The sequence below is a fragment of the Rhinopithecus bieti genome, unplaced genomic scaffold, assembly GCF_001698545.2.
Source record: "Rhinopithecus bieti isolate Rb0 unplaced genomic scaffold, ASM169854v2 scaffold_20892, whole genome shotgun sequence".
Taxonomy (NCBI): Eukaryota; Metazoa; Chordata; class Mammalia; order Primates; family Cercopithecidae; genus Rhinopithecus; species Rhinopithecus bieti.
Window position 1 is genome coordinate 1,030,304 of NW_016810602.1, and position 18,704 is coordinate 1,049,007.

General features: G+C 38.0%; 1 protein-coding gene across 10 annotated transcripts in view; it reads right to left on the bottom strand.

The window, feature by feature from the left end:
• The window catches only part of FUT8 (fucosyltransferase 8), a 354,455-nt gene that overhangs the window by 112,728 nt on the left and 223,023 nt on the right, over nucleotides 1-18,704 (bottom strand). For all 10 annotated transcript variants that reach the window (XM_017892453.1, XM_017892454.1, XM_017892444.1 and 7 more), the window contains 3 exons: nucleotides 14,580-14,695; nucleotides 14,299-14,461; nucleotides 254-368 (listed from right to left, as the gene is read on the bottom strand). In XM_017892453.1, the coding sequence (XP_017747942.1) occupies nucleotides 254-368; nucleotides 14,299-14,461; nucleotides 14,580-14,695 (394 nt within the window). The remainder of the gene's footprint in view (nucleotides 1-253; nucleotides 369-14,298; nucleotides 14,462-14,579; nucleotides 14,696-18,704) is intronic.

Genomic DNA, 18,704 nt, shown 5'->3' on the forward strand with positions numbered 1-18,704 from the left:
ATAATAATAAATAAATAAATAAATAAAAAGAAGAAGTAGCTCCCTTTAGGACAGGGTCTTTGTTTTAGCCATCTTTGTATTCTACTCAAGGCGTAACATGGTGTCTTTCTGAATAAATATGTAAAATGTGTGAGTACTTATTTTCAAAAGGCAAGGGCCAGGAAGACTAAAAACTAACTGAAATTGTTAATCTTAGTTATATGATGATCCTTCTTTTTTTCACTCAAATTTATTCTTAACTCAACCTTCTTACCTGAAGATACGTTATTCTCCGCTGGACCAGTTCTGTCAGATCTTTGGCCTCTTTTTCCCGCCAATCACCTGCTCCATCTGTCTGACTGAGGTAGTATAGATCCGTCATTATAGACCTGTTAAAACAGACAGCATTGGAGGTCTTATTAGTACTGCTTCACTGGATTACACAAAGTCTTACGATGAATGCCAAATTCCTCATAAAGATTGATGCTCACATTGATGCTGGTACTCATCTTTTATTTTCTATCAAGGTTGTGCAATTCAAAAATTAGTCTCTTAAAATCCAATATTCATTCATATAGTAAATTTTCACTGTTGAGAAAATACACTTTTTTTGTTCAAGCTAGTCAGCTGCACTTGTTTCCCAACATAGAGCACTACAGAGATCTGGAGGAAAGTGAATACGCAAAGCAAACAAATGAGTAAATTAACATAGAGAAAGAAGTTGATGTTAGTATTTGTTAGTACCTCTTGGTTCTCTCTACTATCATTTCATGTCACCTTTCAATTTTTCTCTTCAAAGTTAAACACTCTGAGTGACTGGAAAAAGATCAGAGGAAAATCTGTACACAACTCTTAACAGTATAAACCAAGGGTCAGCAAACTTTTTCATTAAAGGCCCAGATAGTAAATATTTTAGTCTCTATGGATCTCTAAGATCCTTTGCCTTTGTAGCAGAAAGCCGCCATAGATAACACGCAAATGAATAGGTGTGGCTGTGTTTGAATGAAACTTTATTTACAAAAACAGGCAATGAGTCAGCTTTGGTCTCTGGGCCATAATTTGCTGAGTCCTGGTCTAAACTAATAAAATGACTGTTTAGCATCAGAATTCCCACTCTGTTTAGCATCAGTAATTTCAATTACAACATGCTGGATTACCTGCAGAGTAAAGTAAAATCTCCAGTAAGCTAAAAAGAGAAACTTTAGGGCTGCTACAAATGGTTTTATTTATATTGCATTAAATAAAAATTATGACTTGCATTTAGCAAGAAAGAAAAGTAAAAAGCAAGAGTCTCTGTTTGTCTAACATCCTCTACAAATCTGACGGCAAATTTGTAGCTAATTTCTAATTTTTCACATATCACCACCAGCACTTTTACCAACTGAGACACCATCTTCTCTCACCTGGATTACAACAACCTCCTAATAAGGTCTCCCTGCTTCCATCATTGCCTATGTCTAAAGTTTATTCTCAATGTATCAGCCAGATCCTGTTACAACATCAGGTAAATAATGTTACTACTTTGTTCTTAACATGAATTTGCTCCTCAGCTCACTCAGAGTCAAAGCCAAAATTACTACTTTGACCTAGAAGACCCCACCCAATATGGCTCACTTTGATCTCATCCTTGTCTTTGATCTCATCTCGCACTACCATCCTCTTTGATTTCTCTATTTCAGTCACACTGGTCTTGTTGCTAACCCCTGACAGTGCCAGGTATATTCCTACTCCAGAGCTTTTCTATTGCTCTTCCCTGCCCTGGAATGCTCTTTTCTCAGGTATCTATTCACATGGCTCACCTAAATGACCTTGAAATCTTTGCTCAAATGTCACCATCTTCATAAGGTATTCCCAGATTATCCCACTTAAAAATCCAACACTCTCTCCCGTCACCCTCACCCCTTGGTTTTCCCTCTCCTTCTGTTTGAGTAGGTAGCTAGGCAGACATGAGAGGGCAGGGGAAGGAACCCTCTTAACCCCCAAGCAATGTCAGGTGACTATCAGGTGATGGTCAGGCAGTTGTTAAACTATCTCTCTAAAATAATTTAACTGGTCGCAGCTGGTGCCAGGGAAAGGCAGGCTCCTAAATAGACAGAAAACAACTGAAGCTGATCATCAGCAGCTTCTTGATAAGTTTTCACGAGTTGTGTGAGCTGGTTCAAGCATGTGTACTAAGAAGCAAAATGGCAGACTTTAACTGTTATATGACCTTCCTCTAGGATCACTCAACTGGTAAGGAAAAAAAAGCCTCAAATGAGCATGTGCACAACTTCAGTAAACACACTGCATAAGTGATCTCTCCCAAGTGCTGGCAGGCCACTGCTCATGCAGACAGCCTGCCCCAAGGAAAAATCAGGTAAGAAATGCAAACCCTGGAACCACAGCAATATATACAGGCGCATGTCAACGGTCAGACAGCACACTTGATCCTCTCAAGTTGCCTGCCTGGCCCTCTTACAAGTGTACTTGACTTCCTTTCATTCCTGCTCTAAAACATTTTAATGAACTCTCATTCCTGCTCTAAAACTTGCCTCGATCTCTCACTCTGCCTTATGTTCTCCCGGCCAAATTCTTTCCTCCAAGGAGGCAAGAATCAAGTTGCTGCAGGCCTGTGTGGATTCACTGCGGCTAACACTCCTTCCCTGCTTATTATATATTTTTCTAAGCAGTTATCATTTTCCGATATACAATATCACTTACTTCTTATCTTTCATGCCCTACTAGAATTTAAGCTCCAAAAGAGTGAACTTTTTTTTGGTTGCTTCTTTTATTTTTTTGTTTCCTTTTTGTTGTTGTTTAAAATCAGCATGTGGAACACTGCATGCCACAGACAAAATATTCAATAAGTATCTTTAGATGATGAAAAAGTAGCAAAGAAAACCCTTCAAGAGTTTATATAATGAGATAACGGTGATAATTTTTATCTTTTACAAATCCAGTTTGATGGTAGAGAGGTTTGGGGAATAATCCTTACCCAGGTGTAGCTCCAGCTTCATCCCTTCTCAACACTTTGTATTAACTCCTCTGTTCAAGGCATGCTTAAGAGTATGGATTATTTGCTTATGAAAATTATAAAGTTAGAAACGTATATTGTCGGAAAAATTACACATCTAGAAATCACTTATAATGATTGTATTAACTAAAAACATAAAGCATTATCTGGAGATTCCAAGAGTACTTAGAGAAAACTGATGTATTACAATAAATAAAAACAACAACAACAATAAATAGGTCCACCTATTCTAAGTGCTTTACATTATTTCATTTAATTCTCACAATAATCTTACAAACTAGATAAGACATGGCAGGCATTGAGAGGTTAAATAATTTGCTCAAAATCACAAACCTGAGAAATGTCAGAGTAGGAAATCAAACCCAAGCAATGAATTTTAAAGTCGAGGCTTCTAACTACTACAATAACAAATATCAAAGGAGGAGGTCCAGAGCACAATAATGTGTACTCTGCTCAATGTAAATATCCAAAAATTAAAGTCTGAATCAGAGGAGAGCGCTTTGGGAGCCAGACATACCAATTTCTCAATTTTGGTTCTGCCTCCTACTTTGTGTCCTAGGAAAATTATTTTGACATCTCTGAGACAAAGTATCGAAATACCCTTCCCAAATATAGTCTTTAAAAAATGCATAGTGCCCGGGGGCTTGGCTCAAGCCTGTAATCCAGAACTTTGGAGGTCGAGACGGGCGGATCACGAGTCAGGAGATCGAGACCAATCCTGGCATAACACTGGTGACAACCCCATCTCTAGCTAAAAAATGCAAAAAAACTAGCCCAGGCGAGGTGGCAGGCAAGCCATGTAGTTCCCAGCTAACTCAGGAGGACCTGAGGCAGGAAGAATGGCGTAAACCCGCCGGAGGCGGAGCTTGCAGCTTAGAGCTGAGATCGGCCAACTGGCATCTCCAGCAAAAACTGGGCGACAAGAGCGAGACTCTGTCCTCAAAAAAAAAAAAAAAAATGGCATATCATAAGACACACAAAATAGTAATACATGTGGTAGCCCACCCTTTTTTTTTTTAAAGCTACGAGGGCTCGGAGGAGTTGTTTTTCCTGAGCTTTTCCATTGTTGTTCTGAAGAGCATCTACTAACAATTCTACTACCAAGAGGAAGGAGCCATTAGATGTGGGTAACAGTAACATGTGGTTCTGATGATCAATCACAAAAATGATCCAATAGTGAGTTCCCTATAACACCCTGAAGAAGGGGATTGATCAATGAGAAGGAATCACTTAAGAGACGGAGAAACATGCCCTCAACAATTGTAATTTGCCTAAGAGTATGTGACACAGTCTTAGTACTCTTTTATTCCTGATTCTTAACTAGATGCTAAACTATTTAGTAAAAATGCAATGGCAGCCCACAGGAAATTCTTATTTACTATCACAGAAAGCCATTAGAAGTATACATGATTAACAGAGAATACGTGATAATAGCCCCTTTTGAATAAAGTGAAACTATTAATTCAATTAAAATTAAAATCTCAGCCAATATTTAGACTATTCATCCTAAATTAATAGTAGAACAACTTTGAACAATGCTTTGGAACAACAGTTCCATTTGTGAAGCACTTCAGACATCTGTGTCATGTGTCAACATTAATCATACACAGGACACTTTGCAGCTTATCTACTTCCATTTTCACCCTTTTTAAACAGGGCAAGAGGCCAATATGTAATGCCTTGTCCATTTTCTTATTTGTTATTCTCATGTAGGATTCAAAACATTTTCTTTTCATGAAAGAGATTTTGGCTGCAAAAACCAAACTTACAATGCCAGAAATTAACCTGAAGTCTTATAGAGTAGGCAAAGTTTCAACTTTCCAGTTTTTTTATACTATAAAACTGAGTCCTCTATGGACTATTATGTAGACTACAGTTTTTTTTTATAGTTACTGAGGGGGAAAGTCACTATCTGTATGAAACTGTGAGTTGCTTATGGAAACACAGAAGTCTTTAATTATAAGAGGGCTACAGGGCTCAGCTAAAAGTTCATTTTTTTTTTTTTTTTTTTAAGATGGAGTCTTGCTCATCGCGTAGGCTGGAGTGCAGTGGCACGATCTCAGCTCACTGCAAGCTCCGCCTCCTGGGTTCACGCCATTCTCCTGTCTCAGCCTCCCAAGTAGCTGGGATTACAGGTGCCTGCCACCACACCGGCTAATTTTTTGTATTTTCATCAGAGACGGGGCTTCACCGTGTTAACCAGGATGGTCTCTATCTCCTGACCTCGTGATTCGCCCGCCTCGGCCTCCCAAAGTGCTGGGATTACAGGCGTGAGCCAACGTGCCTGGCCTAAAAGTTCATTTAAAACATATTCTCAGTTTCATAAGCCTCTTTCACATCACCCTCATCATTCTTTATATTTCATAGGTTTCATCATAATAGAATGTGGTCATTTGTTTTTTCCTACCTATCAAATAGGAGTAATCACAAAACTTGTTGCAAGTCTCAACTTCACATTATTTATTTATTTATTTATTTATTTGAGACAGAGTTTCACTCTTGTTGCCCAGGCTGGAGTGCAGTGGCACAATCTCAGCTCACTGCAATCTCTGCCTCCTCCCAGGTTCAAGTGATTCTCCTGCCTCAGCCTCCCAAGTAGCTGAGATTACAAGCATGCACCACCAAACCTGGCTAATTTTTTGTATTTATAGTATTGACAGTGTTTCACCATGTTGGTCAGGCTTGTCTTGAACTCCTGACCTCAGGTGATCAGCCTCTTAAAGTGCTATGATTACAGGTGTGAGCCACTGTGCCGGCACAAGTCTGTTTTAAATAACAGTATCGTTCTGGAGATGTCATACAGTGGAATAACCAGTTTATCAGCAAATATCTGTCGAAGGAAAAAAGGAAATTCAATACCCTCTTAGTTTTATGTTAAATGTGTCACTACACTTATGCACATGGGTGCACGCATGCACACAAACACATACAGAAACAAAAAGCATTACATTTCATTGACAATCATCATATAGCCTCAAGGAGGTAAAAATTGCATTAGGTCTAATTTAAAGAGAAGAGTCCCTTGAAATACAAGCATTAGCATGGTTTATACTTTCTTGTCATAGGAATCAAGACATTCTTGTACCATTGGGAATGAAAGCTGATCTCTACTTTTTAAAATAAATTAGTTTATGTCAATGTTTTTACCAAGTTTACATCAGTACTAAATCTTGGCAATTAATTATTCACATTCATCTGTCTCTACCTAGAAAGCAGAATAACCAAGCAACTAGAAGACCAAATATCAAAGAAAAAAAAAGAGTACACTAATTTTTTGTGATAATGCAGTCAGGGTATCAATATAAGTTACTGTAACTTCATGGTCCACTAAAATTAAGCTTGTTTTTAAAATCTTTTGTTTCTTGGCCTCTCTGTTGGTGACTGGAGGGAAGACAATTAAGTCCAGGATACAACCTTAAATTCAAACTAGTTCTTTATTGTTTCAATTATGTTTGAAAGTTATCATCCTGCAGTATGTATTTTTTGGCCAAAGACAAGAGGACAATCAAATCAGCAAGAGAATCATGGTGACTCAAAACCATTCTGCAGAAGCCCTGGGTTTTCAGTAACTCGACCCTGAAACCAAATCTCCCAGAAGAGTCCCAGAAATCAGGGAATCTGGCTGTTGTGGTTTTGACTATGAACATATCAAAAAATCTAGTAAGTGGGTGTACTAAAGATCTATTATGAGACCAGGTCAAGGTTTGGGAAATAACAAACCTAGGCAAGGGACCAGCAAAATAGTGCTGGCCATTTGAGGATACAATAAAGTTGCCTGAAGACACTGAGTAGAATAGAATTTTGTTTGTTTGCTTTTTGTTTTTTGAGATAGAGTCTCGCTCCGTCACCCAGGCTGGAGTGCAGTGGCGCGATCTCAGCTCACTGCAACCTCCACCTCCTGGGCTGAAGCAGTTCTCCTGTCTCAGCCTCCTGAGTAGCTGGGATTATAAGCATGAGCTACATGCCTGACGAGTTTTTTTTTTTTTTTTTTTTTTTGTATTTTTGTAGAGATGGGATTTCACCATGTTGGCCAGGGTGATCTCAAACTCCTGGCCTCATGTGATCCACCCTCATGTGATCCACACTCATGGGCCTCCCAAAGTGCTAGGATTATAGGTGTGAGCCACCACGCCCGGCAGAGTAGAATAGAATTTATGACTCTGAAAGCAAGCCACCTATGACAAGTATTAAAACCTCTATTTCAAAAATTGGTTATGTTTTATGTTCTTTGTATTTTCTGCTAATTTCTCTATTTTTCTATTTTAATAGTCATAAAACTATTTATTAAAAAAAAGACTTCTAGTCTGCCTCTATGCCACTGAGGAACGAAACACAAAGAGGGCTTTTTGTTTACACCTGATTCAAAATGTTAAAGAGAGAAGTTCGGTCGGGTATGGTGGCTCACGCCTATAATCCCACCAATGTGGGAAGCTAAGGCAGAAGGATCACTTGAGCACAGGAGTTCAAGACAGAGTTGGGCACCATAGCAAGTCCCCTCTCCACAAAAAATAAAAAATCTAGCTGGGCGCAGGGACACGTGCCTATAGTCCCAGCTACTCAGGAGGCCGAGGCAGGAGGATCGCTTTAGCCCAGGTCGTTTTTGCACCACTGTGCTCTAGCCTGGGTAACAGAGAGAGACCTTGCCTCAAAGAAAAAAAAAAAAAAGAGAAAGAGAGAGAAGTTCCCCTTAAGGGCCAGCACAGAGATGGAATCCAGGCAAGAAGGTGAATGAATTAACACTTATGAGGGTAAATGTGACTAAGATTTACTCTCAAAGTCAAATCCATGGGCAAATCTGCATCATGGGCAAGAAAAATTACTTGAGTTTTGTCCAAAACTGTTTTTACTTCGGTTTGCGCCTGCAGCAAAAATAAGCAATGCTAAGGATGAAAATGTGACCAGGAGACAGGCAAGAAATCAAAGCTCCTTGCTGCCTCCCTTATCTCAAGGAGGAACTTTAGGATGCCACCATCTTGACCACTGACATGGGTGGGGAAAATTCCAGAAGGATGACAACAAAAATAGCTTATACTATCATATATAAGACAACAATTATGTTACTTTGGTGAGTGATGTCCCCTAGGCTTACGTTTAGTTTCTAGGCCTTAACATTTTTCCTATTGAGTCTTTCAATAATCTGCCTTTATCTGTGCCAGTTCTGCAGAGTCTAAGAGTTAAGTTTTCCTGATGTATTAATAGGTCTGACCAGAGCCTACCAGAATCTATAATGTGTCAAGCACTATGTGAAGTATTTTATATATTTTCCTTCATGTAATCATCACAATGCTGTGCTACAGGAATTATATCCCAGTATGTAGAAGAGAAAAAGCTCAGAAAAGCTAAGTATTTAGCAATTAAGAGAAAGGATTTTGGAGTAAAACCATTCTGCTACTTGGCCTGTGTTAAGCCACCTAATTTCTCCAGAACTGAATATAACTTCAGTTATAAAAAAGGAACTAAGCCAGGTGCAGTGGCTCACGCCTGTAATCCCAGCACTTTGGGAGGCCGGAGTGGGCGGATCATTGAGGTCAGGAGTTTGAGACCAGCCTGGCCAACATGGTGAAATCTCATCTCTACTAAAAATATGAAAATTAGCCGGGCATGGTGGCACATGTCTGTAGTCCCAGCTACCTGGAGGCTGTGGCACAAGAATCACTTGAAACCTGGGAGACGGAGGTTGCAGTGAGCCAAGATCGTGCCACTGCACTTCAGCCTGGATGACAGAGCGAGACTCCGTCTCAAAAATAAAAAGGAACAACTTTGGGAGGCCGAGGTGGGCAGATCACCTGAGGTCAGGAGTTCGAGACTAGCCTGGCCAACATGGAGAAACCCCGTCTCTACTAAAAATACAAAATTAGCCAGGTGTAGTGACGGGAGAGTGTAATCCCAGCTACTCAGGAGGCCGAGACAGGATAACAGCTTGAACTCGGGATGCGGAGGTTGCAGCGAGCCGAGATCCTGCCATTGAACTCAGGAGGCGAAGGTTGCAGTGAGCCGAGATCGTGCCATTGCACTCCAGCCTGGGCAACAAGAGTGAAACTCCATCTCAAAAAAAAATAAAAATAAAAAAAGGAACAAATAACCCAGGCGTGGTGGCTCACGCCTGTCATCCTAGCACTTTGGGAGGCCGAGGGGGACGGATCACGAGGTCAAGAGATCAAAACCATTCTGGCCAACATGGTGAAACCCCGTCTGTACTAAAAATACAAAAATTAGCTGGGCAGGGTGGCATGGGCCTGTAGTCCCAGCTACTCGGGAGGCTGAGGCAGGAGAATCGCTTGAATCCGGGCAGTGAGCCGAGATCGCACCACTGCACTCCAGCCTGGCAACAGAGCGAGACTCGGTCTCAAACAAACAAGTAAGCAAACAAATAAACAAACAAAAGGAACAAATAATGCATACCTTGTAGGACTATTGTGCTGATAAAATAACATAATGAATGCAGAACCTTTATCATAGTGACTGGCATATAAGAAATCCTTAGTAAGTGATTGTTTTTAATGTAAAATCATTCTTAAGTTTGGAAATCACACCCAAAAGATGTGTGGTAGTAGGAAGCAAAACAGAATTAGAGCCACTAGATGAAAAACACCCTTTTCCACCTGGAGAGTCTTCTTCTAATGCAAACTTTATTTTAGGAGACAGTGTTCCATCACAGGAGATGAAAAATCATTATCTGGCTGATAGAGACTACGTGATGAGCAGAATAAGGATGACTTCATAAAGATATGTATCCCTTTGCACATGAATATTAGGATGAATGTTCTAGCACCACTTGAAAATAAGCTTGGATTCCTTAGAAGAAAGACAATCATACAAAAACGTTTTGTTCAAAGAAATCTAAAATTCAAGAAAGAATATCCACATTCCAGCTTAATGTAAGTCTCAAACCACATCTCAAAGAACTTAGTAAGATCTTCTTTCCTCCCTTCCTCTCTTTCTTTCTCTGTGTGTTTGTATAAAATAAAACACAAAGAATAGAAGGTTTGAAGGTTCACTAAACTCAACTTTTCAAGAGTGGGAATATCAATTATTGGACCTTCCAAAGAGAATGAAAATACAAGCTATTGGGCAACAACAACTATGATCATAAACTTTAAAAAATCATAAACTTAAAAAATCTGTAAGCTATTAACCTATCAATCTTTCCCACTGTACCCCTTATTTGAGTCAAAGTCATTTCCTTTGTTACATAATCCCCCACAATGTTTTTTTGGACATTAGCAAATCAGCATAATTAACATAAGTATGGTTCACTTTTTGGAGAACACCATTTAGTCTAAGCAAAGCTGCCCTATATGTTACTGATAATGAGATGATGCAAACTAGGTAGGGGAGATGAGATTGCTACTTTATTAGATTGTTTTTCAATAGTTTCAGTCAACACAGTTGAAAAATGGCTCATCTCCTGTATTTTAGTTTGAAGTTTTATAATTGTTATAATTACCATAAACAGGACTTGGTAAAAGAAATAATAAAATAAACGAATAAATTTTAAAACTGTGGTAATTTAAAAAGCAGAAAGCAGCAGCTTTGGTGCCCTTTTCATAAACTGGTATCTGGCAATATGAAGATGACAAAAATAATCAGAGCAGCAGTGATTAAGTTAAACATGTCTCTCTCTCTGCATCGGCCTGAAAGGTTGATAAGACAAGACTCTATGATATGCTTAAAGGTTGAGGTACACATCTAAACTGCCATAAATCCAAGCACTGAACCTACAATACTACATAAATAATAAAACCACAATGGCAAAAATACTTACTCTAAACCACTTAATTCTCTCTACTGCAAAGAGGTAGGCTAGGGTCAATTCATGGTCAATGATATCAAAAGCTACAAATATATTTAACTGTATTACTGGGAAGAATGGTCATATGCAATCACTAGAATGAAATTATCATTTAAAAATCTAGTGATGCTAAAAATTGATATCAATATAGCAGATAATAATTACTATGCTACTCTACATTTATTATACCATCAACACCTCTAAATTCTTAAACAGCCTGTAAAAGCTTATAAAAGCCCAAGAATATTACTGATTACTACCAGTTGATTAACCAACTGTGGTTGCAGGCAGATTAGGCTCTACTAGTTACTAGCTACCAAGGCCAATCAGGGAAATAAATAGTGTTTTGCTAAAAATCTCAGGTGAGTTGAATCTTAGAACAAACTTATGATATTTGGCCCCCAGGCTGCATTTGAATGCCCGGTAATGCAAGTGATGAACAACAGGAGCCAGATTCCAGACGAGAAAACATGGTGCCCTGACTACCAGGAAACAGCTTCAAGTGGGCAACAAAGGAGTCGTCTTCCCCCCACAGCTCACTGATGGGGTCACTAACCTACACAGAAATGTGATTTTTACCAGGAAACACAGGCATCGGTAGTGAACTCACAAAGAGAAACAGGGAGTCTGTAGTTGTAGTTCTCAAAGACCAGCAACTTTAGCATCACTTAGTATTACTACTAGTATTATGATCTGTTTTTCACCACAGAACACTTCTGAAACCAAATGCATGCGTTTTCCACATCAGATAATTCTCCAAATCTCTGTGGACACCTACTAGGTAGTGACACGAAGTACCCAGAATTAGCCCAGACCTCTCAGTTCCATACTACACCCCACTTCAGATGCCATCCAAGTACAAAGTGGCCAGGGTTCCCACACTCTGTCAAATTTGGCTACAAATCAGGGGCTCCCACAATGAACTACTCATGTTCAATAATCTGCTAATAATCTTCTAACCTAGGTAGAAGGCTGCAAAACCCTAATAGAGCCCAAGACTCAGGAGGGCTCTTTAAGAAGGCAGGCCCATACCCAGGTGGCAGCCTCACTGACTATGGTCCCAGCTACAGACCTAGAAACCTATACACTATAATTTGAGCCCATGTAAAAATAAAATGGACTTTTGTATCATATAAAAATTAACAGCGGCAAACACAAAAGTTTGTTTTAATTCTTATACTTAAGGATCTTGAAAATGGTCAGTAAAAGGGTATATTCTATATAATAAAAATCCTTTCTATTTGTACATCCATCAGTTTAAGGGTTATTTCTCTAATGTTTGATTGTGTTTTGCTCATTATTTGTATTACTGCATTCTTATCTGGCTTCCTGGAGTTAAATTACTACCCTATGAAGTTATGTCCCAGGTTGATTGTCATTTCTGTTTACGACAGGAAAACAAACTGAGTTGGGTACCTTTACTTACCATTTTTGTTTTCAATGAACTACCATTATTTAACATAGGCTAAACAGCACTGCAAGGAATCATAATAATTCAACAAGAACAAAAAAAAAATGGAAAATTGATTTATATCAGTTTCTCAGGGGCCAACTTACTATATTCACTTTTCATTTGTACATATGGTCACAAAACATATGCGAGTTATAAACACAAATTATATTAATATTTACAAAATAATTCCTTAAAGAGTTATTTCAATTCAGCTGGACATGGTATCCCATGCCTGTAATCCCAGCTACTTAGGAGGCTGAGGAGGAAGGATCACTGGAGACCAGGAGTTCAAGACTGACCTGGGTAACATAGAAAGACCTCCACATCTTTAAAAAATATATATATATATACACACACACACACACACACACACATATATACACACACATATATATACATACACACACGAATTATTTTAATTTTTAAAAAGACTGGAAAATTAAATTCTCAAGTTATCTGATTACTCAAATCTTTTTTTTGGGACAGACTCTTGCTCTGTTGCCCAGGCTGGAGTACAGTGGCATGATCTCCGCTCACCACAACCTCTGCCTCCCAGGTTCAAGTAATTCTCGAGCCTCAGCCTCCCGAGTAGCTGGGCTCACAGGTATGCGCCACCATGCCTGGCTAATTTTTGTATTTTTAGTAGAGACGGGGTTTTTAGTAGAGACCGGGTTTTGCCATGTTGGCCAGGCTGGTCTCAAACTCCTGGCCTCAAGAGATCTGCTTATTTCAGCCTCCCAAAGTGCTGGGATTACAGGCATGAGCCACCACACCCAGCCCAATTGCTCAAATCTTAAAATTAAAGTTTCCATCAGAAGTCAGTGGCCAAAATTCTCCTTTACATACAGCATAGTCCACCTAAGTCAAATGCTCTTCAGATCTGAATTGTCCTACAAAACCATGATAAGCAAAGAACACAAGCACAAAATTCCATTTAAGAGAAGTTTCGTGCCTAGAATCAGCTTTAGGGTAGAGAAATATTAAGGGCAGAATTAATCAGCATTTGGTTTAGTGGTCTAAGTATGGCGTGACTGCAAGTGGGGCTAAATATATCAAAGAGTCTGTCCAATGTGTGGCCTAATAATTCACTGCCCCTTGAAATCCATGCTATCATATTTCTGTAGCTTTATTAATGCTAAAATGATTCCAATAGACAGATTTTTAATTTCACCTAAAACAACCAAGCAATTTTTCAAAATCATTATAATATTGCTGCTGATGTTAATAAATATGAAATCTCTTACTTGTATGGGGTAATTCTTTTCCTCTTCACAGTAGTAGGTTGTGCTAATACAACAATTTTTCTTTTATTGTTCACTAATGGGACAGTAATTGCCATCAGAATCCTACTGGGAACATAGACTTTAAATATAATAGGCCTAAAGACAGGTTTCACTGTATTTATAATGATTTTCAGTACATTTTGTTCTGCATGAACACAACAACGCCAAAATGTTTTCTTTTCTGTGGAAGATAAACTTCGTATTATTTAGCAATGTGTGCATAGGAGAAACAAATTTAACCAGGCAGATCTCAGGTTCCTCTTTCCAGCAACTAATGAATGAACAATGAACAGAATACTCCTTTTTACTTAAAAAAAAAAAAAAAAAAAATACCTGTTAACTTTTCATTAGAATAATGCTATTTTAAAGTTTTTAATATTTGAATTAGAAATGTAACCATCGGACTCACTCAGTATGAGTTCCAATGTATCGGAATGCAAAACTGCATACTCCGCTTCAAATACTGATTATATATAAAGAACATTTAGAGAAAGATGTTTTAATGTATTGTTGGCTGGCACCACTACCTTCAGAATTTATTTAGAATATAAAGATTTCTAGAAATACATTTTAATTAATACTTTCTGGTGGTATATTTTGGTTGATGAACTGCACTTGGCAATTACCATCCTTTGGGACCTCAGGTACTCTTCTCCTCTTAAATATTGTAGGTGCTATTAATATTTACCACTCAACAGATGGATTAACAAGTCTGTTTCTCATTCTTAGATTATAATCTTTTCTAAAGCCCAAATAAAATGTGAAAGGAGAACTGTACCTTTCATGATGTCCTAAATCCAAAAGAAATTCATCTGCATGTCTTTGGAGTTCATTTCCTTCTAAGTTCTTTAATTTCTTCAATTCACTCTGTAGGAAAAACCAGAGCTCTTTAGCTCCATTTTCAATCCTCCTCCTCAGGATTTCATGATCCTTCCCCAGACCTGCAGTCAAAGAAAAGAGGGTCGTAGCATTTCCAACATTTTGATAAAAGGAAACTTTCGATTATTTGTGCTAAAGCCTATATACTGAGGAGGGAAAAAACAATGTATAATCACTTACCATTTCTGGTCTGTTTCTTGTAATTTTCAATCTGTTCTTTGGCCTTAACAAGCTGCTCTTCTAAAACGCGTACTCTTCCTATAGCTGGCCCCTGATCAATGGGGCCTTCTGGTATCCTGTAGTTTAGGCAAGAAAATGTAAACATTCAGCTTTTAAACTGTGCAACAAAATACAAGCTCACTTTGCTAAAACATTTATACTGTAAACTTCTTAAGTTGCTGAACCATACAGCATAAAAGAAGTATCAAATGGAATTTTTTCTTCAAAGGTATAGGATTAACCAATGAAATGACAATAATGAAAAACAGAAAATAATAATCTACGATCTTCTAGGAGTTAACAAACCTCTAGAGCTGTTTCCTAAAATCTTTCATCCCATTACTTAGAGTACCACCATCAGTGGCAAAGCAGTCAATTCTTCATTAGCATTGAGAGTAACAAAAGTGAAGGAAAAAGTAAAGAAAAGGCTTAAAGGGAATAAGGAAGCATATCTGAACACATGTCTAAGGACATGCTCAAACATCAAATATAATGTATTTCTAAATTAATTACAATATCAGACTATGTAAATCTGTCTTTCTATTCATGACATTAGACTACTAAGCATCGGTCTTATATAGAAAAAACAAAGACAAGAGTAGAAGATAAAACATATCAGAAAAAAACTGGGCCAGGTGTAGTAGCTCATGCCTGTAATCCCAGCACTTTGGGAGGCCCAGGTAGGAGGATCACTTGAGCCCAGGAGTTCATGGCCAGCCTGGGCAAGGAACTCATTTTCAGAAACTGGAAAAGGCAAACAAACCAACAAACAAACAAACAAAAAAACCCTAGATGCTCTCCTAGAGCTTCTCTAGGGAATCCAGCCCTCCTGACATCTTGGTTTCTGCCCAGTGAAACTTATTTCAGATCTCTGGCCTCCAAAACTCTAAGAGAATAAATTTATATTGTTTTAAGCCATAAAGTTTGTGGTATTTGTCAAAGTAGCAATAGGAAATTAATACACACATATATTGATCTTTTTACAAAATTGTCCTAAAGATTAAATAGCTGATTTTTCTTTCAAAGTCTATTTAAATGAGGAAATGTCTATAAAAGTATTTAGCACAGTGGCAATAAATTTTATGAAGGCTACTATTATATCTGACCTTTGTCATTTTAGAGATGAGCTGTAATCTCAAAAAGTCTGGGCTATCTATTCTTACCATCATGACCAGTTTAAGGGAACTTAAGTTTTAAATTATAGTTGGCAGAACTTAAATTCAGATGTCAACATAGTCTTTTTTTTTTTTTGACATAGTCTCAATTTGTCACCCAGGCTGGAGTACAGTGATGGGATCTTGGCTTGCCACAACCTCTGCCTCCCAGATTCAAATGATTCTCGTGCCTCAGTCTCCTGAGCAGATGGGATTACAGGCATGTACTACCATCCCTGATTAATTTTTTTACATTTTTAGTAGAGACAGGGTTTCATTGGGTTGGCCAGGCTGGTCTCAAACTCCTGGCCTCAAGTGATCCGCCCACCTCAGCCTCACAAAGTTCTGGGATTACAGGCATGAGCCACTGCGCCCAGCCAACATAGCCTTTTGATGCAAACACCCTGATACAAAAGGTTTTTTTTATAGCTTCTCTAACATTTTTTATATAACCTGATAAAGCCAAATTAACTGTCAATTACCTACACTACTTCAGAAAACATGTTTAATAAAGTAGCTATTGTTACAGCTATACCAAAGTAAGTGGAGACATTTTATAATTTCCTGTAAAATTGTATGCATTAACACTGAACAGGAGCATAAAAAGTAACTATCCTCCAATCAGGAGTGTTCAACGCTACAGAATATGAATGAAAAAGGCTTCATTTGTATAAGCACAAAGTGAATAATAAAATGAATACAGTAGTTAGGTGCACACTTACCCAATTTATGAGCACACATACATTCACAAATGAGGCATGTCTTGGTATATAGTTTTTAAAAGTTATGTTTCTAAGATTTGGCTCTTAATCTCTTTCTGAATTAGGTGGCTGGTTTCTAGGAAACAATTTGAAACTAGAATAAAGCTTCAATCTCTTGGGATTTATTTTGGCAGCAATATGTCATAGGACAGGAATGTCCTTTTTCAGAACATATTTTAGTGACAGAAAAATTGACAATAGAAAGATTATGTCTAGGTTCTCCTTTTATCTCTTTCGTCAAATAATAATAATAATCTAATCCAACTGTGAAAAAAAAAAACCTGTACAAAAGAAAAGTACTGGAAAATCACTCTAAAAAAAAAAAAAATACAGAAGAACTATTCTTTCCAAACTCCATCCAGAAAGGAGTCAATAGGCACGAACAGTCTCTTTTCTGAATACTTAGGGAACAGAATGCTTTATCATATTCATCATGCCAAAGATACAGATACATCTGCTTCTAGCCAAGATATTTACCATCCTGCCTGAAACAAGTCAAATCCAGATTAAATTTATTAAACAATGACCTAATAAAACTGCAATCAAGCAACAAAGGGCAGTGATCGCCAGAGAAGGAAAACAAATGATGACAACCCTATGACTGTTCCAGCTTACTGTATTCAGAGAGTTTCCAGACCACAGTGTATGGAGGGGAAATGCAGATGGAGCCAGTACATTCACTGAGTTGAAGAAATGGAGCTAAGAGTCTAAAAAGACCAAACAGAGTTTGAATAAGAGAACTGTAGAGGAGAGAGAACTCCAGAAATCTGCAAAGGTACCATTTTGGAATCAGCAGAGTACTCATCAGCACACACATATAAGGAACTACTCAAGCTGGGGAAAGAACTCTCTAAAAGGATTAGATGAAGTAGTACCTGGCATTCATACAGATAAGGTAGAAACGGTTCCTGATCCTACCAAACTAGAAAACCGTAATTCATGGGATGCTGGGTAAAATGCTCAGAAGGATTTGGCCTCAAAAGTAGGAAAATGTGCCCCAGACCAAATATTGCTTAGGTCCTGCTTAACAATTATTAAAAAACAAAATAGGATCAAATTATTTTTAAATAACGTAACTACATCCCATAACAAAATTTAAGAATATTTGCAAATTATACAAAGGCTTCTAGTAACAAACAAAGTAAAATTCATGATGTCTGGAATCCACAAAAGTTACCAGGCTTGCAAAAAAACAAGAAAAGATAACCCATAAAGAAGAATGAAATCAATCTATCAAAACCAACTCAAAACTGACACAGATGTTAGAATCACCATAGAAATAACAGTTATTATGACTGTATTTCACATGTTCAAAAGTTAGAGACAGGGAAGATATAAAAAAGATGTTAAAATTTTAATAGATAGGCCGGGTGCGATGGCTCACGTCTGTAATCCCAGCACTTTGGGAGGCTGAGGCAGGTGGATCACCTGAGGTCGGGAGTTCAAGACTAGCCTGGCCAAAATGGTGAAATCCCATCTCTATGAAAAACACAAAAATTAGCCAGGCATGGTGGCAGATGTCTAGGTTCTCCTTTTTATCTCTTTCTTCAAATATTGGTGAAATAAACATCAGAGGCAAAACAGCCATGAAAAAAATAGCATATGATCTTTTCAGTAGCTTTGCACAAAGATTTCCAATCTAATTCTAATAAAACATAATACAATTAGTAATCTATATTACCTAATAATCTAATCCAACTGTGAAAAAAAAAAAAATCCCAGCTACTCAGGAGGCTGAGGCAGGAAAACTGCTTGAACCCAAGAGGCAGAGATTGCAGTGAGCCAAGATCACACCTCTGCACTCCAGCCTGGGTGGCAAAGTGAGACAGAAAGAAAAGAAAGAAAAGGGGAGGGGAGGGAAGGGGAGGGGAGGGGAGGAAAAAATTTTAATAGATACCCAAGTTGAACTACTACAGATGAAAACTATAATGTCTGAAACAAAAAATACAAAGAATGAGATTTACTGCAGATTATATATTGTAGCATCTACTCTACGAAACTAAGAAACAAAAAGCAATGAAACTCCAATTAAGTGGAAGAAACGAAGTAATAAAGATCAGAGAGGACATCAATGAAATGGAGAAAAGGAAAAATAGATAAAAACCAATGAAAACTAAAATATGGTTCTTTAAAAAAAAAAAAAAATCGGCCGGGCGCAGTGGCTCAAGCCT